This window comes from Haemaphysalis longicornis, unplaced genomic scaffold, assembly GCF_048455015.1.
Source record: "Haemaphysalis longicornis isolate Haplotype H1 unplaced genomic scaffold, Haemaphysalis longicornis Haplotype H1 scaffold_9, whole genome shotgun sequence".
Classification (NCBI taxonomy): domain Eukaryota; kingdom Metazoa; phylum Arthropoda; class Arachnida; order Ixodida; family Ixodidae; genus Haemaphysalis; species Haemaphysalis longicornis.
This window is the reverse complement of record NW_027526460.1, coordinates 143,475,870-143,503,075: the sequence shown is the minus strand read 5'-3', so window position 1 is coordinate 143,503,075 and position 27,206 is coordinate 143,475,870. Positions and strand designations below refer to the sequence as shown.

At 48.6% G+C, this 27,206-nt stretch overlaps 1 protein-coding gene across 2 annotated transcripts in view; it reads left to right on the top strand.

Annotated features, from left to right (window-relative positions):
• The window catches only part of LOC144152567 (uncharacterized), a 75,190-nt gene that overhangs the window by 25,423 nt on the left and 22,561 nt on the right, over positions 1-27,206 (top strand). For both annotated transcript variants that reach the window (XM_077683874.1, XM_077683873.1), the window contains exons 4-8: positions 114-174; positions 2,548-2,668; positions 11,722-11,872; positions 14,437-14,493; positions 22,238-22,334. In XM_077683874.1, coding sequence (XP_077540000.1) covers positions 114-174; positions 2,548-2,668; positions 11,722-11,872; positions 14,437-14,493; positions 22,238-22,334 — 487 coding nt within the window. The remainder of the gene's footprint in view (positions 1-113; positions 175-2,547; positions 2,669-11,721; positions 11,873-14,436; positions 14,494-22,237; positions 22,335-27,206) is intronic.

Sequence of the window (27,206 nt, the reverse complement as noted above, 5' to 3'; positions counted from 1 at the left end):
AAGGTGACTGCACCAAGCCCTTAAATTTCGTGCCGAGAAGGGCTGGCAGACAGGTCAAGTTCCTGGGGGCCAAGTTCGTGAGTGGCCCTGATACGGTCACCCTCTGTGTGCAGGTGGTGTCACCGGGAAGGAACCTGACGTCGGAATGGCCAGCTGAAATCAAGGCTACACTAGGTGGGAACCCATTTGCTGAGCCCTCGTGCGAGGAGGCGCTCACGGGGCACGGGTTGGGGCGGGAAAGTCGGAGGTGGATGCATCCCGTGTGCCACGAAGATGGAAGGCTGGACATGCGCCTTCCACGTGTAAATTCCACTGCAGAAGTGCACAGGGTGGGGTGAGGGTCGAGTGTATGCGGTGGACAGGACACACATTCCCAATCGTTAGTGGGGATACGCCCTCTGTTAGCGTTTTGAACGAGCCAGCAGCTCTGCCCACTACGCAACAGCCCTTCTTCAACGCAGAGAGGTTGTGGTGCCTCATCACAACGAGGAAACGCCATGCGACAGTTGCATCCACACTTGAGGACCATTTATTCGTACCTTCCAGAATAGCCCCACACTTGGCTGCCCGAATAAATGAGATGGTGAAACGCTAGCACAAAGACGCAGTTGAAGCAGTCCTTTTCCTGTTCAACCTGATCTGGGAAACAGGGCGGCTGCCCAAATCATGGGAACGTGCGGGCGTGAGCGCTGAGCTAAGATGAGAAAGGGGCCAGCGCTTAGCTGGAGAGAGAGAGAGAGAAATGACATTTATTTACACATCCGGCGTGTGGGAAGTCCCCGGCCTCGCAGGGCGTGGATGTTCCCTATCTTAAGACTACGGCTATTAGAGTCCGATAGTCCCAGAGCCTAGACCTCGAGGATGTTGTGCTCCAACTAGGCGACAGGTACTCGGGTGCCTCCGCGCCCGTTAGACGGGTCGTCGGCTCCCTTTCTCCGCTGCTAACTTCGGCCCAGTAGCCTGTGCAAGCTGCTTGCGTAACCTGGGGCTTTCCTTGCACCTGATTCGCAGCTCACATCACTGCACTCACTGGAATGGGTCTTGCTTGGCATCTTGTTGCACATCGAAGTTGCATGCACAGGCAAACCACTGACAGAGCTGCGTGCCGGTGACAGACTGGGCGTGCGTTGGCACCTTGCAGAGGTGGCCATCACCTATCAGGGTGCAGGGGCAAAGCTGTGGCATGCTGCCAACTCCCCCGCGCTTTCTCTCCTTGGATTCACTGCTGTTTCTGACTGTCGGAATGGTTTTCCCGAGAACTGTTTAGAAGCAAAGGTCACAGTGCAACACGGTGCGAGTGATCTTCGTGCCGACCGGAGGCCGTGAAACCGTGGCAGATGTCATCGAGGGCTTCCGCTGCCATTCTCCTGACGCAGAGCAGTGTTCGTCCCTCCTCCAAATGAAAGAATTCCCATTAAGAACAACTTTTCTTTTTTACCACATCTTTTTGTCGCTATCTCTCCATTTTTTTTATTTCTGAATGGAGGTCCCAAAGTAGGTGATGTGGGGAAAAAGCAAATGTGTGTGGCTTGGGCAGCCTCCGGCCATTATTAGCCTCGGTGGCACCAGTGGCAAAAGAACCATTTTGAACGCTCATTTGAAAGACCAAAGTTTAATGAGGTGTTATATTAGTTCCAAGTTGTGGATCGAAAACCTGCTTCGATTATTCCATTCACCAGGGTTATAGTATTGGAAAATGTAAAGATTACACTTTTATAACCAACACTGTTACGTCTGTTGTTTGACCAAAATTGGCTAATTATCCCTAAATTATTTTGGGAGCTAATTGACCAACTGAAAAAATAATGGCATATTTGAAGTTGGGGTGGGCGGGGAGAAGCAGCAAGACTGACGAGTTTCAACCTCATAATCAATCAATCAGGATTAGTGGGGGATTGTCCCAGTGTTTTTTTTATTATTATTATTTAATTTTTTTACAGAAAATTGTAGGTAGGTTACAGGAACTTCCACTGAGTCCATGTTTTTTCAAAAGCTGCAACCACCTGTTTTCAAACATTATTGCCCGTACTTTCAGTGAAGTGTTTTGCATTGTGATACAAGTACAATCGCAAGGCTTTTGTCGGTGAATGGGAGAGCTGCTACCCTGCACTACTGCCAGTGCCTATTTTTACATGACAAGCAACAGCAAAAGTCTAATATTAGTGCAAACGGCCCTGCGACCTCCCTGGCCTGTGGCTGCCATGGTGGGTAATCACACCGGCATTCCCTACTCATTCCCCCCACACGGTAGCACCCTCTTCACAATGTGTAACGTGGGCTTTTGCGCTGCAAAAGAAATTTATGGAGAAATTGGAGAGAAATGAGAAAAAAGCTGACGGCTTTTGTTGTTCATTTCTGGACAAACGAGGCAATCGTTTGGCACCACAAAAGAGTCGGAACAGCTTTGAAAGGTGTGACGTTACAGCTTAAAGCAAGAACTGACTGAGACTGGTGTCCCTTTCATAAAAAGGGCAGCTGTCGCTGCATTTTGTGCGCAAAAAGAGGGTGTAAAAAGGTGTGGCAGGGTCTTGTTGGTTGTGTTTGCAGACATGGGCCCCAATCCGGTGAAGGAACCCCTTCAGGCCGACTGGTCATTTCCAGACGAAGGGAAGGTGGCGCCGTGCCTCAAGTGGACCGCCGTGGTCACCCTCAAGGGAGACTACAACCTGTGAGTTCTTGTCTTTCTGCCTGTTCACTGCTGCACCCGTCACGGTGCGTGAGGTTTGAGCCATTGGTTGTGTAAGCATGTTTCACGGGGGGCTTCAAGTGACAGCCTGCAGGGGCAGCATGCGCCTGACTAAGGTCCAAACACATTGGGGCTCTCAGCCGTTTGCAACACGAATTAAGATGTAGCTGTCAGAAAAATTTGTAACTGCCTGTGTGTATGCTTTTGATAACCGAAATTTCACTTAAAAGCCACAAAAAACCCGGTCTCGTAAGTTATTGAAGGGACACTGAAGTGAATTTGTCAAGCTCCCGTTTTTGCTTGCACTGCGTAGACTGGCTCAAATTAGCACACTTTTCATCGTTTATCCAGTTGACAAATCGGTAATTATTTTACAAAGCGCGAAAGAAGAAAAACTACCATGCGCAGTTTGCGGCGGCCGCACCAACTAAGGCTGTGACGTTGGGAGGAGGGGCGCCGTGATTGGACGATGCCCAAGGTTAGCAATCAAACAAGTTTCGGTTTCGGTTCTGTAAAACATAACCAATGGCGTTGTTGGATGGGCATTCTCAATATCTCAGTAATCATCGTACCGCGCTTCTGCCATGTTGTCGGCTGTAAAATGCACAAGATAAGCCTCCCAGGACGGCTTGTAGTCGTAGCATTCACTAGCCGAGACCTACACAGTGCATGAACGCCCTCCGCGTACCCGCAGACGCCCAAATGTCATGTGCTTTTCCCCCATATTTGGTGCTTGCTTCCCTTATGTCTGTATCGTAAAAAGCGTGGTCGCACCAGGCCAAGAGTCTGTTCATTCTGGCCTGTGCCCACTGCCTGCAAGCAGTCGGTGCTTATGGCAACAGCACGCCAACGAGAACTCGCTAGCGCGCCAGTGCCAGCCTGCGCGCGTTTTGTGAACTAGTTCGTGTAGCCATGAACGTTGCGGCCCAAAAAAAGGTGAACTCAATATAGAAAACATCGGCGGAAAACAAAAAAGTTAACTTGCAAAAAAAAAAAGCACGTACCCGCGGGGATTCGAACTCGTGACTTGCAAAACATTTGCGGTGACATACCTGGCGCCCCAGACCACTGAGCCACGAAGCGGGACGCGATGACCTTGCTAATATAGGGTATATATTGTACAACCGGTTTACACTTTTATTTAGTTTTGGCATTTCAAGCAGCTTAGGTGACTATTTGTTGTACTGCGCTCGTGCAGTAAGCGTCGCCCGAGTTTCCACACTAGCTCACGTCTAGCAATTGCATTTCGTAGACGGAAAAGCGTTCGCAGATGCGTAGTCGTGCTGCTGACCGCTGTGCTTGTTCGCCCAGCGCAAAAAAGTGCTTCCCGCGCCCTAGTTTTACGCTGTACGGTAAAAATATCAGTTGATTTTATTTCCTTAGTACCTATATTGACTTCGCTGACTCTTCTCCCGCCTTCAAGAGGCCTTATATTTTCCTACTGGCGAACCAGTCAGCGAAGCGTCGCATGTGCGCTTGTGCAGCGCTTGTGTGAAGCGACCTTGACTTGGAGCTAGATACAGTGTACAAACAAACCAAGTTAAGAAAGGCACATTCTTCCATTCACAAACGTGTCCTGGATTCGTTTCAACTAAGCGAACAAATTGCGACCAAGCAATTTTTTTTAACCTCCTTGATTGCGACGACCCGCCGGCGGCCGGCGGACGAAACGCTGGGCCGACTGACTCTGTCGGCCGGGGAGCCGTGCAGTAGCGCAGTCGTGCCTCAGCCAATTGCCAGCTCATCCCCTCCTGACGTCACACAAAAACGCCACAGAAAATGGGCGAGCGTAAAGAGAGGAGGACAGCGTTTTCGAATTAGTTTTTCTACTAAATAAAATCGCGTAAACGCGCCTAGAGTGGTCGAAACATGGCCTGGGGACTCCGGACTACAATTTGCGCTAGTAATCCCGCAATGTTTACATATCACTTCAGTGTCCCTTTAATATATTAGGTCGTGCCCTGATAGTAAACACGCCATCGTAAACGTGACCACCGTTTCCTAACCATTTATTTATTTATTCAAAAATACCCCTAAAGGCCCTCACTAGGAGGGTATTACCACGGCCGCTGGATGAAAGGTGCACTGACGTGCGGCCTGCCGCGTGCCTCCAAAGCGGCGTTCAGGGACTGGTTGTGACGAGCGCGGCCCGCGGGACGCCGGCTTTCGGGCCGCTTATTTCGAAGTTTGGGCTTATCATCGGCGTTCCACGCTCCACTTAAGGCATCTGCCACCACTAATGTTACGCCTGTTAAAAGACAAACACGATTAGCGGCTGCTGAGCTTCATTTGGTCAAGATGGAAGTTAAATTCCGTTCGCAGCAGCAGCATTCCGCGTGGATAGTGTGCCTTCTGTCTCGCATTGCGGTGTCGTTGTGTCTTACATCGCCCGGCATGCTCTTTGTTCACGCCCGGCAGAGATTTACGTTTTGTCTGCAAGCTGCGACTGCAGAGAATATATTAAAATTCCGGACAAACAGGAACAACGTTTTTGTGACGGGGCTTGTTATTTATGAGTACCAACACTTCTCAATGTTTAAAGGGGCACTGACACAAAATTTTGAAGGCGAGATAACGTCGGAGATAGATTGGTGGGAACACATATACATCATCTGCAAAATATCAGCGGCGAATACAGCCTAGAACATATTTAAAATCAATTTTGAAGTGTGCGAAACGCAACCGAGCAGCCAGCAGAGGACCACGCGCAATTGTAAATAAACAACATCCAAACACGTCACGAGTTTGTGTTTGCCGCTTCCGCACTTCCGGCGTTTTACGCGGGCTCGCCCGGCTCGCCGCTCCAATCGGAGGGCCGGAGGGCGGAGCTTCTGCTCTCGAGAACGAACGACCCGATCGTTGGCGGCGGAGGCGCCGTGATTTCGTCAGCTAATCGGGCAGCTGGCCGCGACCAAAGTTTTACAGCGATTCCAGGCACTCTGTTTCTATTACTGTTTATTACCATTGGATGCGAAAACGCGCCGGAGGCACGAAAAGCCCACTGAGCTAGCCGCACGGTCGCTGTGCAGGCGGCGGCCACGGCCGCGAAGTGGCCCAGGCCGGCGCAGGTAGCTCGAGTGATAGCTTGTTACCGCTGCACGAAATTGTCCCCAAGTCCCGACCATAGTGGCTTAAATGAGAAAGGAGTTAATGATGCGATGGCGGGTTGCATTAAAAATTGTCATCTGCACCGCTTACGAGAGCGGCACTCGAATATCCGCCGCAGTGCTGAGCCGAACACATCTGTAGGCGGACCTGTAGGCAGACCGGCCGGCTTCTCCCAGCGCGCGTCTTGCCACCCACCGCCTCGAGCGTCGCGCGTCGATCTTTAGCCGCGGTAGCATTTGCACTCGCAGCGCCTGCGTCACATCCACGGTCGCTTTTTAATTATGCGCCTCACGAGATCAGTACGTGGGGGCATTCGCAGAAACTGCCGTCGATGCGGATTCGACAGTGCTACGGCGGCTCTGCTCTGTGATATCCCTCCGACGGTCACGTGGTCAGCTTTGTTCACACAAAATCCACAAAATCCATCGCTTCGCGGCACTCGCTGAAACCGAAACTGCGACTGGCCGCATTTAAAATCCCTCTAATTAAACAACCGTCGCACGCTGAAGCAAATGAGGTTTCTACAGGTTATAAGTAGGTCACTAGCTACTTATCGCAACGAAAAAAACAAGATGCTAAATTTTTGTGTCAGTGCCCCTTTAAGACATAACCAACTTTTATGTAGGTTTTTCCTCGTGCACTAAATAAAACCACAATTCATATGTATTAATCTCACGGCACATATGACTTGATTACACGTTGTTAGTTATGAAGTAATACTACCGTATAATGCGGAATATAGGTCGAGGCGAAATATAGGTCGACCCCCTTACCTTGTAGCCAAAAAAATGAAAAAAAAAAAAAAAAAAATTAGTTACCAACCATTGTTTTATTGAGACTATAACTTGTTTCGTCTCAGATTACTCATTTAAAACTGTCTGAAGTATCGTCGGACGACTGCTTCTGGCTCGCTGTCGCCCACACAGCAGGTCGTCCTCGGTGCAGTCCAGGGAATTGCTTATGCAGCACTTAAACACTCGCAAGACGATGTCATCGTGAAGTGAGCGCAAAGCATGGCACATTCGTGTGCAGACCGGAGCGACAGCCAGTCTGTGCAGGCGGTCAGCAAACATCTTGGGGTATCCATTCGTAGAGACATCGCACGACGCTAGCGGACAAAATTTGCCCCTTTGTACAGCAGCACAGGTGCACAGAGCAGCGCCCATGAAACGAGGCCTTCCGAGCGTTGCATACGGAGAGCTGCCCCTTCAGCTAACACTGCTAGCAACACTTCTTTTGGCAATACCGAACTGGCGCAAAGCGGACACGTCATTGGTCTTGGAAAACCCCCAACTTTTCTTTTAAATGCTGATGTAAACTGGCACCAAGTGCCTAAACTCATTTTGAGCAAGAAGAAAATTGCACGCACACATTCGCCGACAGCGAGAGAAGCAACAAAACAAAGATGGCGCCGCATCCGATTGATGGTGGTGGCGATGGTGCCTTTGGGGTTTGGATGGGCTCGATGGGCTGCCCGGTCGCCAGATGGCAACTGCCAGTGACTGCAATATAGGTCGAGGGGTGACTTTTCGGCAAATTTTTCTGCAAAAAATCTCGACCTATATTCCGCATTATACGGTACTATCACAGCTATGTCGGCCCCTTTTTTATTTTGACAATATATATATACAGTTGAATGAAAAGCGATTCCAGTTTCTACCTGATATTATTACTTGTTCCCTGTAGCCTCGAAAAAAATTAAGGAGAGCACATGGGATGTCCGGGTCCACAAAAAACTTTAAAAAAATATTTGGCCAGCTCGGCAAGCTAAATTTTTGCCCGAACACAAAAGAAAAAAGCGAAATTGTACAGAAATTCCAACAATTGCCGAATAATGCGTAAGCATTCAAACACCATTTTTCCATTTCACATTTTCTTATTTTCTTTGCTATTTTAAACAAACAATCTACATCTTGAATATCGTAATTATTAATTGTTGTAACTGCGTGAATTACGCATTTTTTGTGCAGATACAAGGCACTACACTTCTTGCATTACGTAGAGATGTACTCAAAAAAGAAAGCTGACGTAATAATAACGTATGTGAAAATTTTCCTACGCTATGAAAATTGATTCCAATTGAAGCGCAGTTATGTTCATAGAGCAAAACTATCACAACGCCTTTAGAGCGCGCTAATTTGAGCACCTACTTGTGTTGCTCCAGGAGCCCGACCGCTAGCTTCAGGGATAAATGCATATGGGTTTGAATCGGGGATGAAATAACGGACGAAATTTACCTAGCGCTAGTTCTCATCGCAAAGTTTGAAAAATGCTAAGCAGCTAGGAGAGTGGACCGTACGCACTGTCTCTTGAACACAGCGCGGCGCATTTATTTTTCTTTCTATACAACCTCTGTCATTAAGTTTTCAGTAGCGTGTTTAAAGGCATTGTCGTGCCTGCGAAAATGAAACAACCCAAATCTCTATGCGCGGCAAGACATGATCGAGCCAGTATAGGAGTATCAAAAGACACGCATACCAAAGTGTCTAGTCTTTTCAAATCCTTTTTCAACCATCCTATCGCGTGTCCTCGTTTTATGAGGTGCGCATTCCGCCCAGCCAACATTTTTTTCAAAGAAGCTTTAATCCGTCGCCGGCAAATATTCGTCGCTCTCCCATGTGTCGACACCGCGTTTCCCGAGAAAAGGTGACATTTTTGAAATTTCGGACGAATAAATTCCCACCATGTACCTGCCGCTTGAACTGTAACTAATCAACTTGCGGCTTTAAACTGTGCAACGCGGTTTACGTGCTGTGTGTGAGACGTTTTCAGACAAAGCTAACCCGTGGTTATTATCTTTTTGTTGAATATTATCTTTTTTTAACAATGTTGTCGAATATGGAACATCTTTTTAGATTAATATGGAAAATGTATTGCATTATCTCATTCAAGAATTATTTTAACTTCTTGCTGTTTCAGTCACGGCCGGGCGGCTGGATCGAGCGACAGACTGACTGTACATACATACATACGGACAGACAGTTTTCGCGGTTGAGTAGCCCTGAAATGACAACATCTTTTAAAACCCGTGCGCTGGCTGTCTCTTAGTCGGCGCGAGCACTCGCCTACGGGGACCACCCCGCTCCGTCCCGAAACCAGTCCCCGAACGCTAGCGCCACAAGGGAGTCAAGCGGCGGCAAACGTAAACACCGCCACTCACGCCCTCGCCCGTTGAAATTCAGGCGACGCGGCAGGCCGCACCTTGCGTGCGCTCTCATCCAGCGGCCGTGGTATTACATAGGGGGCAGGATACATTGAGAACGAAAAAAAAAAGAGTACTAGCAGCACGTTAATAGGCAAACAAATAAATACAAGTGGGTGTGAGGCAAAAAAAAGAAAAAAAAAGAAAGCAAGCAAGAAGGAAAACAAACAAAAAATCTTGAAAGAACTCTAGAACCTATAAAAGCACTTTTTAGTAAAGTTAACATACGAAGTAAGTCTGTAAACGTTCTTGGAATTTGGTCGGATCTGTAAAATTTACAATGTGAGATGGTAGGGCATTCCAATCCACAATGGTGCGAGGTATGAAGGATTGTGAATATTTGGAAGTGTGGCATTTCACACGTGTCACTTTTAAGGCATGGTCCCGTCGGGGAAAGATGGTCGGTGTCGATGAAAAGAAATCAGGATGAAGAGAAGAGTGATGGTACAGTTTATGAAACAATCAATGTGAGATGGTAGGGCATTCCAATCCACAATGGTGCGAGGTATGAAGGATTGTGAATATTTGGAAGTGTGGCATTTCGCACGTGTCACTTTTAAGGCATGGTCCCGTCGGGGAAAGATGGTCGGTGTCGATGAAAAGAAATCAGGATGAAGAGAAGAGTGATGGTACAGTTTATGAAACGATGATAAACGTGACAGTTTACGCCAATCTGATAGGATAGGTAAAGATGCGCGAAGTTTTAGAGCCGTGACGCTGTTTTGACGTGAATAATCTGAAAAGATGAAACGAACGGCACGATTTTGAAGGGATTCAATTTTGTCAACTAAGTATGCTTTGTCAGGGTCCCAAATGGCAGATGCGTACTCAATTGTAGGTCTGATGACAGTTGTGTATGCAAGTTTGCGGAGGTTAGATGGAGCATGTTTTAGTCTGTGCTTTAAAAAACCCAATGAGCGGTTGCGGGATGTGTGGTTTGTGAAGGACATAAGTTTAGTTTTAGAATTATTCAACGACATTAACCAAGTGGAACACCAAGTAGATATGGAGTCAAGGTCAGTTTGGAGGGCCAGTTGGTCAGTAGAGCAGGTTATTGTACGGTAAATAACACAGTCATCAGCAAACAGCCTGATCCTTGAAGAAACGCAATTAGGTAAGTCATTGATAAAAATTATAAAAAGTAAAGGGCCCAGGACACTGCCTTGTGTAACACCAGAGTGTACTTGACCGAAAGAAAAATTAACGTTATTAGCAGATGTGAATTGAACCCTTGATGACAGAAAATCTTTAACCCATGCAATTACAAGAGGGTGGATATTAAGTTGTGTAAGTTTGATTAGCAATCTGTGGTGAGGTACCCGGTCGAAAGCTTTGGAAAAATCTAGAAATATTGAGTCAATTTGAAGCCAAGCGTGAACGGATGAGTGAATATCGTTAATAAAACCAGCGAGCTGAGTGTCACACGAATACCCTTTCCTAAACCCGTGTTGGTATTTAAAGATGATATTATGTTCTCCTAAGTAGCTAATCACCTGTGAGTGGATGATGTGTTCGAGAAGTTTACAAATAGTGCTTGTTATTTACATGTTATTTTGTGTTATTTGTTTACATGTTATTGTGATCTGTAGCCCTTATATAGCATATTTGCTCACATAATGATCGCACTCGCATATTGATCGTACCCGCGTAATGATCGCACCCCTGAAGTTCGTCGTCAAAATACGACTTTTTTTATTTCCCACACAATGATCGCACCCTGAAGTTGCCGCAGCCATATGTTGTACGTGTGCCAAGTCTAGCTGACGATGGTCGTGCTTACCTATGTTTCCTCCTCTTTCAAAGCGGACGTGGCTGCGTTATTGCCGCAGACTTGCCGATATTAGTGATATCGGCAAGCATGAGTTCATTATTGGTGCGGAAGAAACTCTCCCTAAATGCATGTAATGAACTCACAAGACAAAGAAAAAAACGCCCTCAGCTTGCTGCGTCGGCAGCCGTGTCTGCAGTTTTGGTGTCCCGCTCTGTGGCAGCAGCAGCCATTTACTGGTCGACCTGTTCTCACCTCACAGCAAACTTGTTCTAGCGCGTACCGGTATACATGAAAACACTGCTTTGCGTCATTTTGCAATGCGGCTGGCGGTGGTCCAGAGAGTTTTTATTATGTTTTTATTTATTATGTTTATTATGCTCATGAGGCCTATCATAAAAATTCCGACCTGCATCTTGCTTGCGTTTTCTGTGCTTAAACTTTTTTCGCAAAAAATTTACCTCGCGTAATGAACGCACGCCTAAATTCGCACCATATTTTAGGGGAAAAAAAAATGCGATCATTATGCGAGTAAATACGGTATTAAGGTAACAGCTTCAGTTTTGCTTTAATGAACATTTTAATTAGACAGAACGGGTAACACCAACAATACCTACTTAATGCGCCATAGAACGCTGAGGCGTCCATCTTGCTCTCTTGTATTGGCAAGGCATTGGTGGGTGGGAAAGGCGCGGCATTCACAAGATCGTGGTGGCAGCATTCCGTAGAGCGGGAAAGGCGAATGCTGGGTGAGCGATTCATGGAGGGATGGCGACGATTGTAACTCACAAAAACGCTCTTAAACGTCGTGGGCACAATTGTACGGGCCGTGTCGCAAAGGGATTAGGTTAGACTCGCCGTGAGTAGTCCACCATAGGGAATTGCTTCTCGGACAGTGTGCGGCGTGTCCCAGGCTGTTGGTGTGAGTGCCCTCCCCTGCCCTTGCATGCCGTGCAGGCACACCGTTGAGGCCAACGTGGAGCCACGGGTCGACCCTGGCTGCGAGCAGTTGCGGGTGACCCTGTGGCATGTCACCGCGGAGGCTGCGGCTGAGGGGGACTGTGTCCACGACATCATGCTATCGCAGCAGCTGTACACACCGCTGCCAGTAAGTTCAACTGCCTGTGAGGACAAATGCCATTGGCCAACACCATGCAAGAGTCCTCAGGCTGGCCTTCTTATCTGGATCTTAGTACAGTAAAATCTCGATGATACGAATCTCGCGGGACCGCGAAAAATATTCGTATCATCCGAAATTCGTATGAACCAATACAGGCCAAAAAATGTAGCGCTGAAAAAAGTTTTCGTGTATTTCTTTTTTTACTTTCGCCAGAAGAAATTCGTGATTTTCTTCTGCATTTTTTTACCCCCACGTCGCAAAGCAGTCCTTTCTGGAGCGCGTAACGCTTCGCGCTCGTCACCTCACTCGCAGTGCCCAAGCTCGCTACATGCCGCAAGTCAAGCGTGAACCGCATGGTGCATTTTTGCACGCGATTCGCACACCTCGGCTTTGCGCGCACTGTATTTTCACGCCTGTATCGACGATTTCGCGCCCGCGGTAGCTCCTACCTCAACCAGAAAATGACGCACGACGCGCGCGGCAGGATGGAGGAGCCTGACGACTTGCGAAGCGCTCGAGACAGCCGGCTTAGCTCCGCCGGAGATGGTTAGGCTTAGCACCCCGGCAGATATTTCATGGGCGCTTTCACTAGCGCCGTGGATGATGTTTTATAGTACCGTTTTCGCATGCATAATCAGCTCCTTTACCACACAAGCAACTTAGCGTCTGCCTTGAGCGGCATTTTAAAGAGCGGTTAGGAGCGGTCGCTCGAGCGGCCTCGCCACTTTGTGGCCGCAGCTGGCCACGCCGCGAGAAGCATGCGGGGTTTTGCGGCAGTGTCAGCAAGCAGAAAACAACGGCCCGGCCGTTTCTAGAGAAAGAGCGACAAAGAGGGGAGAGAGAGCCGTCACTTGCTCGTTCGGCAGTCGGGCCCCTCACCGGCTTGTTCGTATCATCCGCCGGGCCACGCAGGTCCGTTCGGAACAGCCGAAATTTTTCCCATTGCTAACAATGCAATTTCGCCGGGACTTTTCAGAAATTCGTATCATCCCGGAATTCGTATCACCCAGAATCGTATCATCGAGATTACACTGTACAGGGGTTGGCGTTTTGTTTGGTTTGGGAAGTTCCTAATGAGGGCAAGGAAATTCTGCCTCCGTTTGGCCTGCAGCTGGGTGCTGATTTGCAGGCGGGCCGTGTGGCCCTCTTGAATGTGTCCTTTTTCCTCTCAGTGGCCTTTTCTTCTTAATGGGCACGTAATTTCTGCTTTTAATGGGCCATGCAGACAAAATACAAGTTGGTTTTGTTCAAAAGATTAGGTGTTTTACAGTGCCCCCAGCGCTTGTCCAGCAGCTAACGATGCTGTACTCTCTGAGAAATTAAACAATTTAAGGCAAAATTTCAAATCTCTAGTAAATCATGTGTTTCATGAAATCAGCAATGACGTATCCAGAGCAGATACTTGAAGCGATTGCTGGTACGGAGACTAGGGCTGAAGCAAACAGCCAAGCATGTTCTCTTTTTTTTTGTTTTGTTTTTGACTTGCCTACCGTTCGTCCTCCCAGATGGCGCCACAATACTGCCCAAGACCGCTGTCCGCACTTCCTTTGTTTTTCAGCGGATTTGTACCTGGATAATGTTTGTTATGGTTGATGGCACTCAATTCGTGAAACAGTGGGCATGCTCAACAAACAGTCAACGAAGACAATGTGGCTTATGCCAGTTGGCCAGTGTAAGCTAGCTCAATGCGCCTGACGACTGCGCGGATATAACAAGCGCAGTGTGCACAATGCCCAGTGGTGCTTCTATTTTTATGTGTGTGTTTGTAACTTCTATTGTTTACCACACCATTCTTTCTACTGTCAAAAGAATTTGCGCTAAATTTAAGTGCCAATTCTGCAAGCCTGTAAGCCCCGCCTAACTTGCATTTGCTTTTTCAAGCCTCAGCCAGTTACACAGCTGCCCATAATACATCATAGATTCTAGTGCGGGAAATGAGCTAGTGGTATGCGTGGCCATTCTCTTTTTGTCCTTATTACGTAGCTTATTTGAGTGCCGTTTGTGTTCAAAGTGGTGTCAGTGTTAATCTAACGAGGCAGTCTTTTAAATCAACCAAACTTGCATTTTGTCTGCGGGGCCCCTTTCGGGGCTAGAGTTCCATGGGTGGAATGTTTGAAGCAGTGCAATAGCCAGCATCTCACAGCAGCAATCTCTGGAAGATAAAAAAAAATAAAAAAAAAAGATGTGAAAAAAGTAAAGATAAAAGAAAAGGGCTGACAGGTACACTTAGTTTGTAATGCGGACTTTGAGAACAGCTGGTGATATTTTTATTGCTATTGGATTACATTTTTGGGTCGTCGACCTGAATCTAAGAGCAACGACAACAAAAAACCGGAATGGGCTATTCAGTGATGAATCCTGAAGTGCCCTGTTGAAGCGACAGGTCCTTGCGACGCTTCCCCCGACTGTGGGGTTTGTTCACTTGGTGTGTTAGTCAGCCTTGGGCTGGTGGGGGTCGCAAGTTGTTGAGGGCCCGCAAAAGGGCTCTGGCCGCCAGCCGTGAAGCGGCCTTGAATGTGTGCACCACAATGACTGTTGTGCCTGTGATGCAGGAGCACTCTGTGGACGTGCGCTTCGAGGACGTGTCCCCTGGAAACTACTGTGTCCGGGTGAGTGCCGGGGCTTCCCAGGTTGGCCGATGTTGGGGCCTGTGTGGCAAGTCTTCTGGGAAGGGAACGAGGGAAAGGTGACTCAGCTGTGGCCCCTAGAGATTTAGATAGTCTGCCTTCTGCACAACTCTCCGCACGAAAGACAGCATACCGGTCGACCACAGCGCCGTTTGCAGTTGCAAAATTTTTCAAGAATTGCTGTTTCAAAAAGTTATTCTTTGCTTTCCCAACTCGGTTTTTTTTATGTTGCAATTCGTTCTGCGTTTGCGCAACTGCCTCTACCAATTGGTGCTTGTGCGGGCACTCCGGCACAACACAGGTTCGACGGGAAGTACGAAATTTGCAGTTGTCACTCGGCCTACAGCACACTGTATGCCGAAACTAATCCAGTAGCTGATCATGTGACTCTAAATAATCCTTCCAAGTTTCCGTAAAGCCGTCGGAGCAAATTTTTAACTCTTTGTTTTTTCTCGCCAAAAGACCGCAGATGACGCGCAGCAGACGACAATGCGCAATAAGGGGGTCATCTCGCCGACCGCATGGTCGCAGTTTTTTTACTACTGTTGCTTTGAATGCATAGTAAACACTTGCAGGTTGAACAAATTAGGCTCCTTCAGCACAACAAATTTATGTCAGCTCCCAGTTACCATTTTCTGCCCAGGTCGTCGGGCGGTGAAGCACCTGTGTAGTTTTTTTTGTCACCAACAGATGGCGCCACTGTACAGAAAAAAAAAAATCCAAAACAGTGAACCAATCGTAGAATCACTTTTTGATGCGTAGGGCCTATGGGGAGTTTCGCAACTCCTATATCAAGTAACTCTGGTCTATACGGCGTTCGTTCATCAACTCTGGCAACCCCATTACGGGCAAAGGCAAAACTATGTTCTGCTCCACACGCACTCCAACGGTGGTTCGATAGAAAAAAATGCAAGCAAATGCCTAGTTTTGCGGGATGCCACTGTGAGTTTGCCTAACACTGTTGTCTACCGGACATGAAGCGAGGCCTACTATCTGATCACTTTTGACTCTGCGCTTGAGGTTTACCCTTTGAACGGTGATAACGCGTTGCAGTGTCTGGGACCTAAGCTAGATAACTCCGCATATTGTAAATTTCCAGATATAGCACAACAACTTCGTTCCTGGTTCGGAGTACGTTCCAGTGTACGGTAGAACGCCTAATATAGTAGATTGGTAGATTATTATTATTATTATATTATTATAATTATGGTTGTTATAATTATTGTTATTATTATAAGAATTCCTTATTCTGAAGGGGTTACTGAAGGTCTCGTCATGGATGGAAAAAGCAGTGAAGGAAACGAGGACGTCGACATTCTTTTGGGCATCCCCATGGTGCTTTGCGAAAGTCCACAAGGACATGATGGTCTCTTTGGGTGGTCTGGCCCAGAGGAGGCAATGCCCTCTCCTGGAGGGTCCTGATGTTCGGCGGAAGATTGGCTTTTCTCTCCGCCAGGATCCCCGAAATAAATAAATTAAACTTAGCTGTAAGGGGCTGGCAGAGGCTGTCGTGGCAGCCCTCTGCCAAACGGCCTTTCTGGCTGCTCCAAGCCTGCTACAAAAGGCAATTTTGCCTGCTCCTAGGACTGCTTTCAAACCCACGCACCCTGTTCTACCCTTGCGTTAAGAAACCCTCTTGGCTTGTACAGCCGTTCCTCATTACATAATTAAAACATCGACCAGAAGGAAAGTTTGGCATCCACCTCAATGCAGCCGCACGGCTACAAAGAAAAGCTGCACAGCTTTCTCAGAAACTTCGCAGTTGAAGAAAAATTCGTCCTGGTCCAGGATTCGAACCCGGGACCACCGCTTCGAATCTGTTCGAGTTGTTGATCAATTTGCCCTCGTGCTACAAACGACTAGCCTCTGGTTAGCTCAGTTGGTAGAGCGACTTCCCCGGTTACGCGGTGGTCCCGGGTTCGAATCCTGGACCAGGACGAATTTTTCTTCAACTGCGAAGTTTCTGAGAAAGCTGTGCAGCTTTCCTTTGTAGCCGTACGGCTGCGTTGAGGTGGATGTCGAACATGCTTGATTCAATGCTGATGCTGTGGCCCCATCTCCGCTTTGTGTGTTCAGTGAGCTTCGTTGGATTGGAACAAGTTTCCCCCCTCGAGTTCAAGCTAATAAGATCCGACAGTATAATAGAACATGGCATACCGACCTGTAAAAAGCTGTTAGAATACATAGTCATGTCAGAACCACAAGGGCTGTGCCTTTCAGTGGAACAATTGTAAATGGTCTTTTGCCACAGCTGTAGTTGTAGCTTTGTGAGCTGTCTCTATTGGAAGAACGATTGGCCAAGTGGGAAGCGTTGCAGTGGTGATGTGCCATGCATTTTAGTGGCCAGCCTTTAGCGACAGGCGGCCACGTGCAAGTGGTTGGCAGCATGAGTTTGGCGTTGCGTTGTGTGTTGATATTATGCATTCATTTATGCATTCATGTTATGCAAGGGTGAAAAAAAAAAACCAAGAAGCCCTATGCCGGCGTGCGGCTCTTTGCTAGGGAACTGCTTTGGTTGGTAGATGCATGCAATGCTGCTTGTCCCTAGGTTTGCTTGGTTGATGCCATTCATGCATTTGGCCCACCGTGAAGGGCATTACGCAGGCAACAATCCAAAGGTCGTTTGAACTGTGGCAATGCGCGTCTAATTATTTTTTTCGTTCTGGGTTGTTTTGCCATTCACAGCGATATTGTCTTTAATGTCCACCAACTGGGAGAACTGGGAATTGTAATTGCAGTTGTGGAACACTCGGGGATATGTACTTCTACCAATGATGGGAACCAGCCTCATTTCCTCGCACAGTGTATCCGGCAGCGGTGCCAAGGCAACATCCAAATTGGATGCGACGCACACTGGGTTTTGTACGTGCTTCTGCTCAGTTTGCTGAGGACTCAACTTGACCCTACCTTGCGTTCTCCTTTCCAGCAAAATGGAGCTTAGTCACTCGGGAGAATCCGTACAACTAGGGCAGTTTGGGAACCTGGGATTGGTGGGCAGCATGCTTAAAGGGACACTAAAGGGTGGGAACAAGTTGGCCTGTGTCAATAGAATTCAGTGCCGAGAGTCTAAATACACCATTCCCGCAACGAGCAGTTGTTTAATCGGGCAGAAAATGCACGAAACGAGAACACAGCAGACGACGCCCCGTACGCTTTTGGGTACTACCATTTGTGACGTCACAAAAGTGGTTAACGGCGAGAGCTCATTGAAGAAGCATCTATAGATGTTTTTCTCTAAAATAAACAGTTTCTAAGTGGTTGGGCACGTGGAATTAACGTAAATAAACGCTTTCCGTGAGCTCATCGTACCGGAAAAACACAAGACTACAGCTTTTTTACGCTGCGAGGCAGGCTGTTTCCCTCGCTATTCAGTCAGCTATCATGTTTTCAGTTTCATTTTCGAAAAGCATTGATGCACAACTAGCGAAGTCAATAGCCTGCGACTGTGAGCGCCCGAGCTTCTTCAAGCAATATGCCCAGCAGGAAGTGGCCAAAGTCCCTTCATTAGAAGCGACAAAAGGAACAAGGTGCACTGCAGGTGATTTAAGCGAGCCGCCCGAGCTTCCCATCTCCTGTCCTCTGCACGTGGGCTAGTAGGGGTAGGAGGAGGAGTAACACTTTGTTTAAAATATTGCTATCCTTAAAGCGTGCCTGGTTCAAACTAAATTGCCCCTTAAATGAACCTACTGCAAGTGGCTAGCTGACCGATCCACCCATTCACCTCAAGCTGCCGTTGCTAACCTGTAAAGCGTGTGTCGCTCTGCCCTTGTTATTTTTGAGCCAGCTGGAACATGGTGAAGCGTGTTTATTTTACACTAGGTTTGCGCCGCGGCAGAGGAAATGAATATGGGATGGCTGTGATTGCCAGACGGCGTGAAGGGAAGGCGCCCTCCCGAAGGACGCCAGCTGGGATGCTGCACTTGATACTCAAAACGGCGCTTGCTACTTCAAAATTGGCTTTGTCGCAGTCCTCCAGGCTCCATGCTCGGAGCGGCTCGCTGGGGTCTGGGGTGCTGGAGTAGGCGGGCATACCAGCCGCTTGAGAATCTAAACCCGTTTGTCATTCCGTCGGTTAAAAATCATAAAAGTCCAAGCCAGCCTCTGTGGCCACAGAAACGTTGCTGTAGTCGGCCATGGCTTGGAAACGTAAAAGCTACCGATGCCAGCGTTTGCGCTCTAGGCCGCATCAGGGCTTCACTCCCATTTTGTGACGCAATGGCTACGTCACAAAAAAATGAAAGGGAAGCGGGCGAGAGAAATGCTAGCTTTGTTTGCTTATTTCTCAGCAAATAACACAACCTTGCTCACTGAACAAAAGCTGAGAGAGAGAAGAAACTTTAATGAGCCAAAATAAATTGTGGGGTGGCTTCCTAGTCCGGAAGTCCATGGGCAGTCCTGGCTCTGTCCACTCGGTCAACCAAGATCATCTGGTCGTCGAGGCTCGAGCTGGACAACATGCTCTCCCACTGCTCGCGGGAAGGGTTGGGAATGGGAGGAAGGTCGGGGTTTCGGTCGCACTCCCAGGCGATGTGGTAGAGGGTGCCTGAATTGCTGCAAAACGCACACTTCGGGGAGTATTGTGTGGGGAATGGGTGATTTAGTCGTACTGGATTTGGGAATGTGTTTGTTTGAATTTGTCTTAATTTGTTTTCCTGCATTTTAGACAAACTGCGTTGGGTGGGGGCAAGGTCCTTCTACCTAATCTATAATATTGCGTTATTTCCTGGAAAGTCTCAATCGGCGTTGGACTGAGCTCCTTCTCTGGGGCCCGGTTAGTAAGAGCACGGGCCAATGTGTGGGCTGTGTCTTTGCCCGGGAGATCGGAGTGGGCAGGGGTCCAGACGATTCTGACCGTGCAAGAGGGAGGGGTTTTGCTCAGGAGGCGCAGTGCTGTTGAAGAAACTGCACCAGCCGCGTAGCTTCTGCGTGCCGCTTGACAATCGGTGATTATCGTAATCGCGGTGGTTTCTGTTCTATTTCTGGTTCTGTTATGGCCAAGGCAATCGCCACTTCTTCCGCTTCCGGGATGCAACCGGTCTTGGTTGTGAGACTGGTGAGTGGTTGATCCCTTGAGGTAACCACTGCAATCGCTGCTCCTTGGTAAGGCTGGTATGGGGCGGCAACAGTGTACACTGCTGTGGAGTCTTTAGAATACCGCTTGTCGAGGGCCGCTGCTCTGGCTTTTTTTCCTCCCCTCATGATGGTCTGGGTGCATATTTTTTGGGAGGTTGGCGACACAAAAGCTGAAAGAGTTGCGAAACGTGTGACCTTTCAGTTGAAACAAATTTTCATTCAGCTTTTAGTGTCCCTTTAAGGGTGAGCCGGAAAGGAAGGCCTATGATTGGGGGAGGGTGGCACTCATGGTGGGTACAGATGTGAAACGAGGGGCTGCCAGTGGGTCTCACTCAGTCACGGGGACTCGTGGATGGGAAGACGGCAGGCAGTGTGGCTGCGTGTTGGTACCGGGGTAGCATTTCGGCTGGCGTACCTGCAAATTTTCCCGCCATTTTTTCGCGGGGCTACCATGGTTGCCAGACCAGGAATGCCCTCCCCGCTAAAAGAGCGGTTGCAGGTGGTCGCCAGTTTATGTGACACCTTCGCCTAATGTACCAAAGCTTTTTCTTTCTTTCTTTTTTTTTTTTTTTCTCTCTTCGTTCGCTGCCTCCTTCCTCCCGCCATCCCTCCCTCTCCCTTTATTTCTGTTGTCCCAGCGCCACTGTTTCCTCTCCGCCCGACTCACTGCGCGTAATACGCGCGCGTTTGAGGCCTGCGTGCGCGCAGCATTCGCTGTGTTTATTGGTTTTTTGCTTGCTTGTTTTGTTTTTATCACATTCGAAGCTACAAAAGATTCATGCATGCCGGTTCCAGCAGCGGCTGTGTTGATTAGCTCGCATCATACACTTGCGAGTACTGCAAACGTATTGGGGCCCGTAAAGCCCGCGGATATGTCAGTCTGCTCTGCTTACAAACCCCTGCGCTCTCGCGCCGCTGGCTCAAGCTATACCGAGTAGCTTGTTTCTCAATGCTGAAACGAACCATTTGGTGATCGTTTTCTGGCAGCCCCAAGAAATGAAATCTGTTCATCGCGGAATATCCCCAAATTTTTGTCGCGCGCACGTATCGGATTTGTTTTTCGGTAGGGTGCGTGCATTGCGTGTTAATGTTACTGTTAACGTATAACTCGCACATTAAAGTGCGTCATGTGTGTGTGTGTTATGCTCCATCACGTGCTAGCTTTGTCAAAGTCATGCCATCGATAAGGGAAAAAGAACTCCCACCTCCCCTCGCGGGAACCCCTGTGTAGATGTGACACATAGGGGGTTCACGTTGCAGCGTTGGGCAGCGGAGGAACGGCGCTGGAACGATGGAGCGGAGCGGCGCAGACACCATGTTTTATAGCGCGCATAACGGTGAGGGGACGCGCCGGCGCCAGTGCGTCTGCCGCGGCTATGACACAACACAATCCAACACTATCCACTTTAATCCAATTCAAGCCAATTAATTCGAATCCAATCCAATGCCCCTCGCGAGAGAGTGTTCGCTATCGGAGAGGAGAGGGGGTGAGCGGCGGAGAGCACAACTCACGAGGCGAAGAGAATGGGGGAGGGGCGGACGCCGACAACAATGCCGACGCCGGATGCAGGGACAAGGCGAGTGAATGAGATGCAGTCGCATCTAAAAACTCAAACGAGGCATTATGTGCCTGTGCTGGTGGCTCTCCAGGTGCCAGGGGACCCTATCACCGTTTCAGTTGAAAATTGCAGCCGAGGCTATACAGGCAGAACTCGTGCCCTGCAGCCTCATTTTCTCTTCGAGAAGGAAGCCCGAGGGAAGCACGGTGGGATGAAGGGGGAGCAGTGTGACGGAGGGCGACACCGAAGGCAGGGTGCGGTCTGTAGCAGTGCTGTGGCTTGAGAGGAGTGTCGGAGAATGAGTGCCATCTCCGTGAGTCATTAGAACTGCCGAGGGGAAAGCAGGGCCTCCACGATCGGCTGCTGCCAATCGCGGAGGCCGTGGGGAAAGCCACAACGCCTACACTTCACAGAAAACAGGGTGCTGAAAGAGCAAACACATGCTGGCGCACAACGCTAACGCACGCACGCTACCGAAAAACTTATCTGTTATTTGCGCACGTAAAAAAAAATTGCGGATATTTTGCAACAAATGGACTCCAAATTTCTTGGGGCCGCCATTATTTTTGTGCATGTGCAGTGCGCTAAACCCCGTTTTTCTATTTTCTCTTTTTTTTTTTTTGATCTCGATACTACTAGACGTTCTGCCCCACTCCCCCACCCAGATGTTCTTTCTTCCCACTCAGCGAGATCCGGTCTTGGTTCCAAGAGAGTGGAGATCGGTGACAGGCAATGTTCCCAGTCATTCGGACACCTGATCTACCGAATGAAGAGAGAAAAGCGAACGAAAAGAGAAAAAAAAAGAAGAAAGAAAGAAAAAGCTTTGGTACATTAGGCGACGGTGTCACATAAACTGGCGACCGCCTGCAGCCGCTCTTTTAGCAGGAAGGGCATTCCTGGTCTGGCAACCATGGTAGCCCCGCGAAAAAATGGCGGGAAACTTTGTGGGTACGCCAGTCGAAATGCTACCGGTACCGGAGGGCAGTATGAGTCCTCCCCCCCCTCCCCCTTCCCCTGCTGCCCCAGGTGACGCCCCTGTGCTTCAACAACTCGGACGACTGGTCACCCTCTCCCTCTTCCTCCCCCCACCCCAGGTGACTCCTTTGTGCAACATGTCGGGCTGCCCCAGCCCGTGCCTCAACAAGAGCTCGGACTGCCTGAGCCTCACTTCCCAAGTGCTGGAGCTCCCAGGTGAGCGCACCTCTCTTTACCAGGCTTTGCCACCACCTCTGTCACCCTGGTCTTCTGACAGCACTTCAGTGGTCGTCAAGTGCCTTGTCCTCATGCTTGGCACGGAATTTTCATCTCGTCGAGTTTTCAATCCGATTCCGAGGCTCTTACTTGCCACACAGGAATTCCTACCGGTGTTGCAGACTCTATCTGCAGCTTACGGTTCCACAGTAGCGCAAACCACCCTCCAAGCAAGCTTTAAAGGGGCACTGACACGAAATTTTGAAGGCGAGATAACGTCGGAGATAGATTGGTGGGAACACATATACATCATCTGCAAAATATCAGCGGCGAATACAGCCTAGAACATATTTAAAATCAATTTTGAAGTGTGCGAAACGCAACCGAGCAGCCAGCAGAGGACCACGCGCAATTGTAAATAAACAACATCCAAACACGTCACGAGTTTGTGTTTGCCGCTTCCGCACTACCGGCGTTTTACGCGGGCTCGCCCGGCTCGCCGCTCCAATCGGAGGGCCGGAGGGCGGAGCTTCTGCTCTCGAGAACGAACGACCCGATCGTTGGCGGCGGAGGCGCCGTGATTTCGTAAGCTCATCGGGCAGCTGGCCGCGACCAAAGTTCTACAGCGATTCCAGGCACTGTTTCTATGACTGTTTATTACCATTGGATGCGAAAACGCGCCGGAGGCACGAAAAGCTCACTGAGCTAGCCGCACGGTCGCTGTGCAGGCGGCGGCCACGGCCGCGAAGTGGCCCAGGCCGGCGCAGGTAGCTCGAGTGATAGCTTGTTACCGCTGCAAGAAATTGTCCCAAAGTCCCGACCATAGTGGCTTACATGAGAAAGGAGTTAATGATGCGATGGCGGGTTGCATTAAAAATTGTCACCTGCACCGCTTACGAGAGCGGCACTCGAGAGAGAGAGAGAATAAACTTTCTTTATTGAGAAAAAAAAAAATTAAAATGGAGTCTTCGGGGTGGCTTCCCTAGTCCAGGACGCCTTGAACTCGGGCCGCGTCCACAGCCCTCTCGACCAGCTGACGCTGATCCTCGAGGGTGGAGCTGGCCAAGGCTCTCTCCCAAAGCTCATGGGTGGGATAGGGATTGGGGCGGGGAAGCGGAGCTTGGTCGCAGCCTCCTATATCCTCCGCAGTGCTGAGCCGAACACATCTGTAGGCGGACCTGTAGGCAGACCGGCCGGCTGCTCCCAGCGCGCGTCTTGCCACCCACCGTCTCGAGCGTCGCGCGTCGTCTTTAGCCGCGGTAGCATTTGCACTCGCAGCGCCTGCGTCACATCCACGGTCGCTTTTTAATTAAGCGCCTCACGAGATCAGTACGTGGGGGCATTCGCAGAAACTGCCGTCGATGCGGATTCGACAGTGCTACGGCGGCTCTGCTCTGTGATATCCCTACGACGGTCACGTGGTCAGCTTTGTTCACACAAAATCCACAAAATCCATCGTTTCGCGGCACTCGCTGAAACCGAAACTGCGACTGGCCGCATTTAAAATCCCTCTAATTAAACAACCGTCGCACGCTGAAGCAAATGAGGTTTCTACAGGTTATAAGTAGGTCACTAGCTACTTATCGCAACGAAAAAAACAAGATGCTAAATTTTTGTGTCAGTGCCCCTTTAAGAGCAATCTTTCCCCCCGTCCCTCATAGACACCGCCTTCACTTTTCAGGAGCTCCAACGAGCATTTGATTCTCTGCACCACAACACTACCTCTGGCCGGAACAAAATCACGTGCAGGATCCTGATGAACCCTAAGTCAGTCTCTCAACTGTCTCTTCCAACTCATGTCGACCATGTCTGGGACACTGGATTGACCCCCTCGTCCTTGAAACATTCTGACATTGTTTTCATCCCAAAACACGAAAAACCTGCACTAAAGACAATCTTGGACGCATTCCTCTTACCTCGTGAATAGGCAAACTCCTAGAATGCATAGTGCTTACCTGCCTCAAAGGGCGCATGGAACACCACTGTGCTTCCACTGCCCCAAACCGGCTTCCCTCAGAACATTTCAACACAGCTTTGCAAATTCCTGAGCTCCTCCCAACTTCACAGCCTCCTCACCCTCAACCTTCACAAAGCATTGACTCAGTATGACATGCGACCATGAGCTGAATGTACAACTGTATCAGATCCTTTCTCTCAAACCGCCCACCGTCCCGGGATCATCAGTTCCACCTTTTTATTTAGCCCCTGGCACCTCACAGGGCTCAGTCCTTTCTCCATCCCTTTTTAACCTGGCACTAGGCCAACTGATCCCCCTCTTTGTCCCTGTCCCCACCTCTCGTGCTCCATCTATGCCGATGATATTTCACTCTGGTCCCCACGTAGTAGCCCAGCCAAACTCATAGAAGCTCTTCAATAAGCATGTATGGTCATCAGGGTTCGTACAGGCTTCAAAAGCAAAAATTCAAGGGTTTTCAAGAACTTTCAAGGACCAGAAAACACATTTTCAAGGTTCCCATCTAATGTTTTATCTGGGATTATTTATAACCTTTCAAACACAATGCGAAAGTTTTTTATTGCGCAATACCTAAGCACATTAGTGCACATTTAGATTGGTGCTAACAGGTTCGTAAATGCTCCCCCAGCTTTATTTTTTTTATTTCATGGCTGGTATTTACAGGTTTTTCTTTTTTCTTTGTGTTTTTCTCAGGCTGTTTGATTTCAAAACTTAGTTAATGTTGCCTGCATCTCCTGCTTTGTCAGCAACAGTATCAGCTGGAGCAAGTGTTGCTTCAAGGCAGGGTGAACTATGTGCACGTCCACCATTTGCACGTAAAAGCAAACGTAGATGGAGCGTATCAGGCACCGACTAGATTGAAGATGCAAGATAGACATCACAAGCTCGCTTTCACTGGATTGTATCATGATATGGATTGGATTGACGAGTGCCTGCTCCCAATGTTGCCTTGTAATAATGAACATCCACCAAACTTGTAATTTCGCGCAATACACTGAACCTTGATTGTTACGATGTTTCTTTATATTTGATAACACCTAAAATCCATGACAAACACTTTAAAATCTTGTGAAAAGGCCGGCCCATTGATTCTCTACGGAAAAATCGAGGGTATTCAAGGACCATTTAAAAATTCCAGGACTTTCCAGGCCTTGAAATTGACACTTCTATATTCAAGGGTTTTCAAGGTTTTCAAGGACCTGTGCGAACCCTGGGTCATAAACAATCATGTTCGCTTCATAGGTCTCCATCTCCCCTTGCAAATCGGCCTTCATTATCGTTAGCAAGAACGGCAGAACCCCTGACCATGACCTGATCAACATCTCTATCAATAATATCCCAATTCCCGAAACGGACCCACTAAAATTATCGGTCTTACTTATCACTGCACTTCTAAGTGTAGTGATAATCTGTTATGCATTCATGTTATCACATTGTGTTATGCATTCATTACACAAATTGAGCAAGTGACTCACCTCCTGCAAATCGCCAGTGTGGCTTGCACGAGCAACACATCCTTTGCATTGTAGATGCTTTTACCATGCCCTGCACACTGTATACGCTGCCATACCTGCATCCCACGCCCACCCAACTAACGAAACTAGAAACAGCTATCTGTAAGCTTTACTGCATAGCCCTTGGTGTGCCCCACTACACACCCGCTACCCATTTTATCGAGACCAGCATATATAGGTAACACTATCGAGGAACATACTCACATGCATAAACAGGCCCAACTTCAGCGCCTTCTGAACATCTTACCAGGGGCGTACACTCCTGTGGAAGATCACCTGCCCTACCGCGTTGCTTCCCCCAATCGCGAAAACTACCCTCCTTGGGCCACGTTTCCTCGTCTCCGCATAGAACCCTTCCAGGCATACCACCCGCGTCTTTCTACCCTGTAAAGACCTTACCAAGCATGTCTCCTTCCTACAAGAGCAGGGATCGGTGGTGTACTTTACAGACTAGGGGCATTTTTTTTACCTTAACTGGTGCAGATTAGTGCAGTGTCGTGCAGGCCAGTGCGAAGTGCTACTGGGAATATCAATTAGTAAAAAAAAAAATGAACTTATGCTGCACTGCTTGCACCAGTGCAGCCAGTTCAGGTAAAAACAAATGCCTCTCCTGTTTGCGTAAAGAAAAAATGAAGCCAGTCATGGCAGGATGTATTCTGGATAGAGCTCAAAGGCATCTAGTCATTCCTGTCGTCGTCACCATCGTGCCTGAAATTCCTACTTGGATGATTTGTTCCAAATCTCTTAAATTCTCCCCTTAGGGGCACACATTAGTCTTCAGCCATTTGATTTGATTGGTTGTAGGGTTTAACGCGCCGCCGCAACGCAGGCGATGAGGCGCGTTGTTGTGGAGGGCTCCGGATTAATTTTGACCACCCGGGGATCTTTAACATGCGCCGAAATCTCATACACACGGGCGTTTTTGCTTTTCGCCTCCATCAGAAAAGCGGCCGCCGCGGCCGGGAACCGAACCCGCAACCTCGTGCTCAGCAGCGCAACGCCTTAGCCACTGAGTCACCGCGGCGGGTCTTCAGCCATTTAAGAAATGGGCGGATCTAGGGGTTGTGCCTCTAACATTGCTGCCAGGGCAGTGAACGGCGGACAGTTCACAATGGCTTCAACTTCTATAAGTAGAGTGTAATATTTAGCATGGCAAAAACAGTTGGCTTTCAGAACCTTTCTCAGTGATTCCGCAGTTCTTGAAAATCTTTCCCTGTGTTAACCCACCAGGTGGCTTGTTCGGAGTTGAATTTGTAGTGTATTTGGTTTTCTCAGAAATATTCTAGGAACTTCAATTTTCTCTAATATATTCGAGCACTTTCTCGTCTTTTATAGTGTTCCAAATGTTTTTTTTTTTTTGTTGTCTTTCGAAGCTCTTTTAAA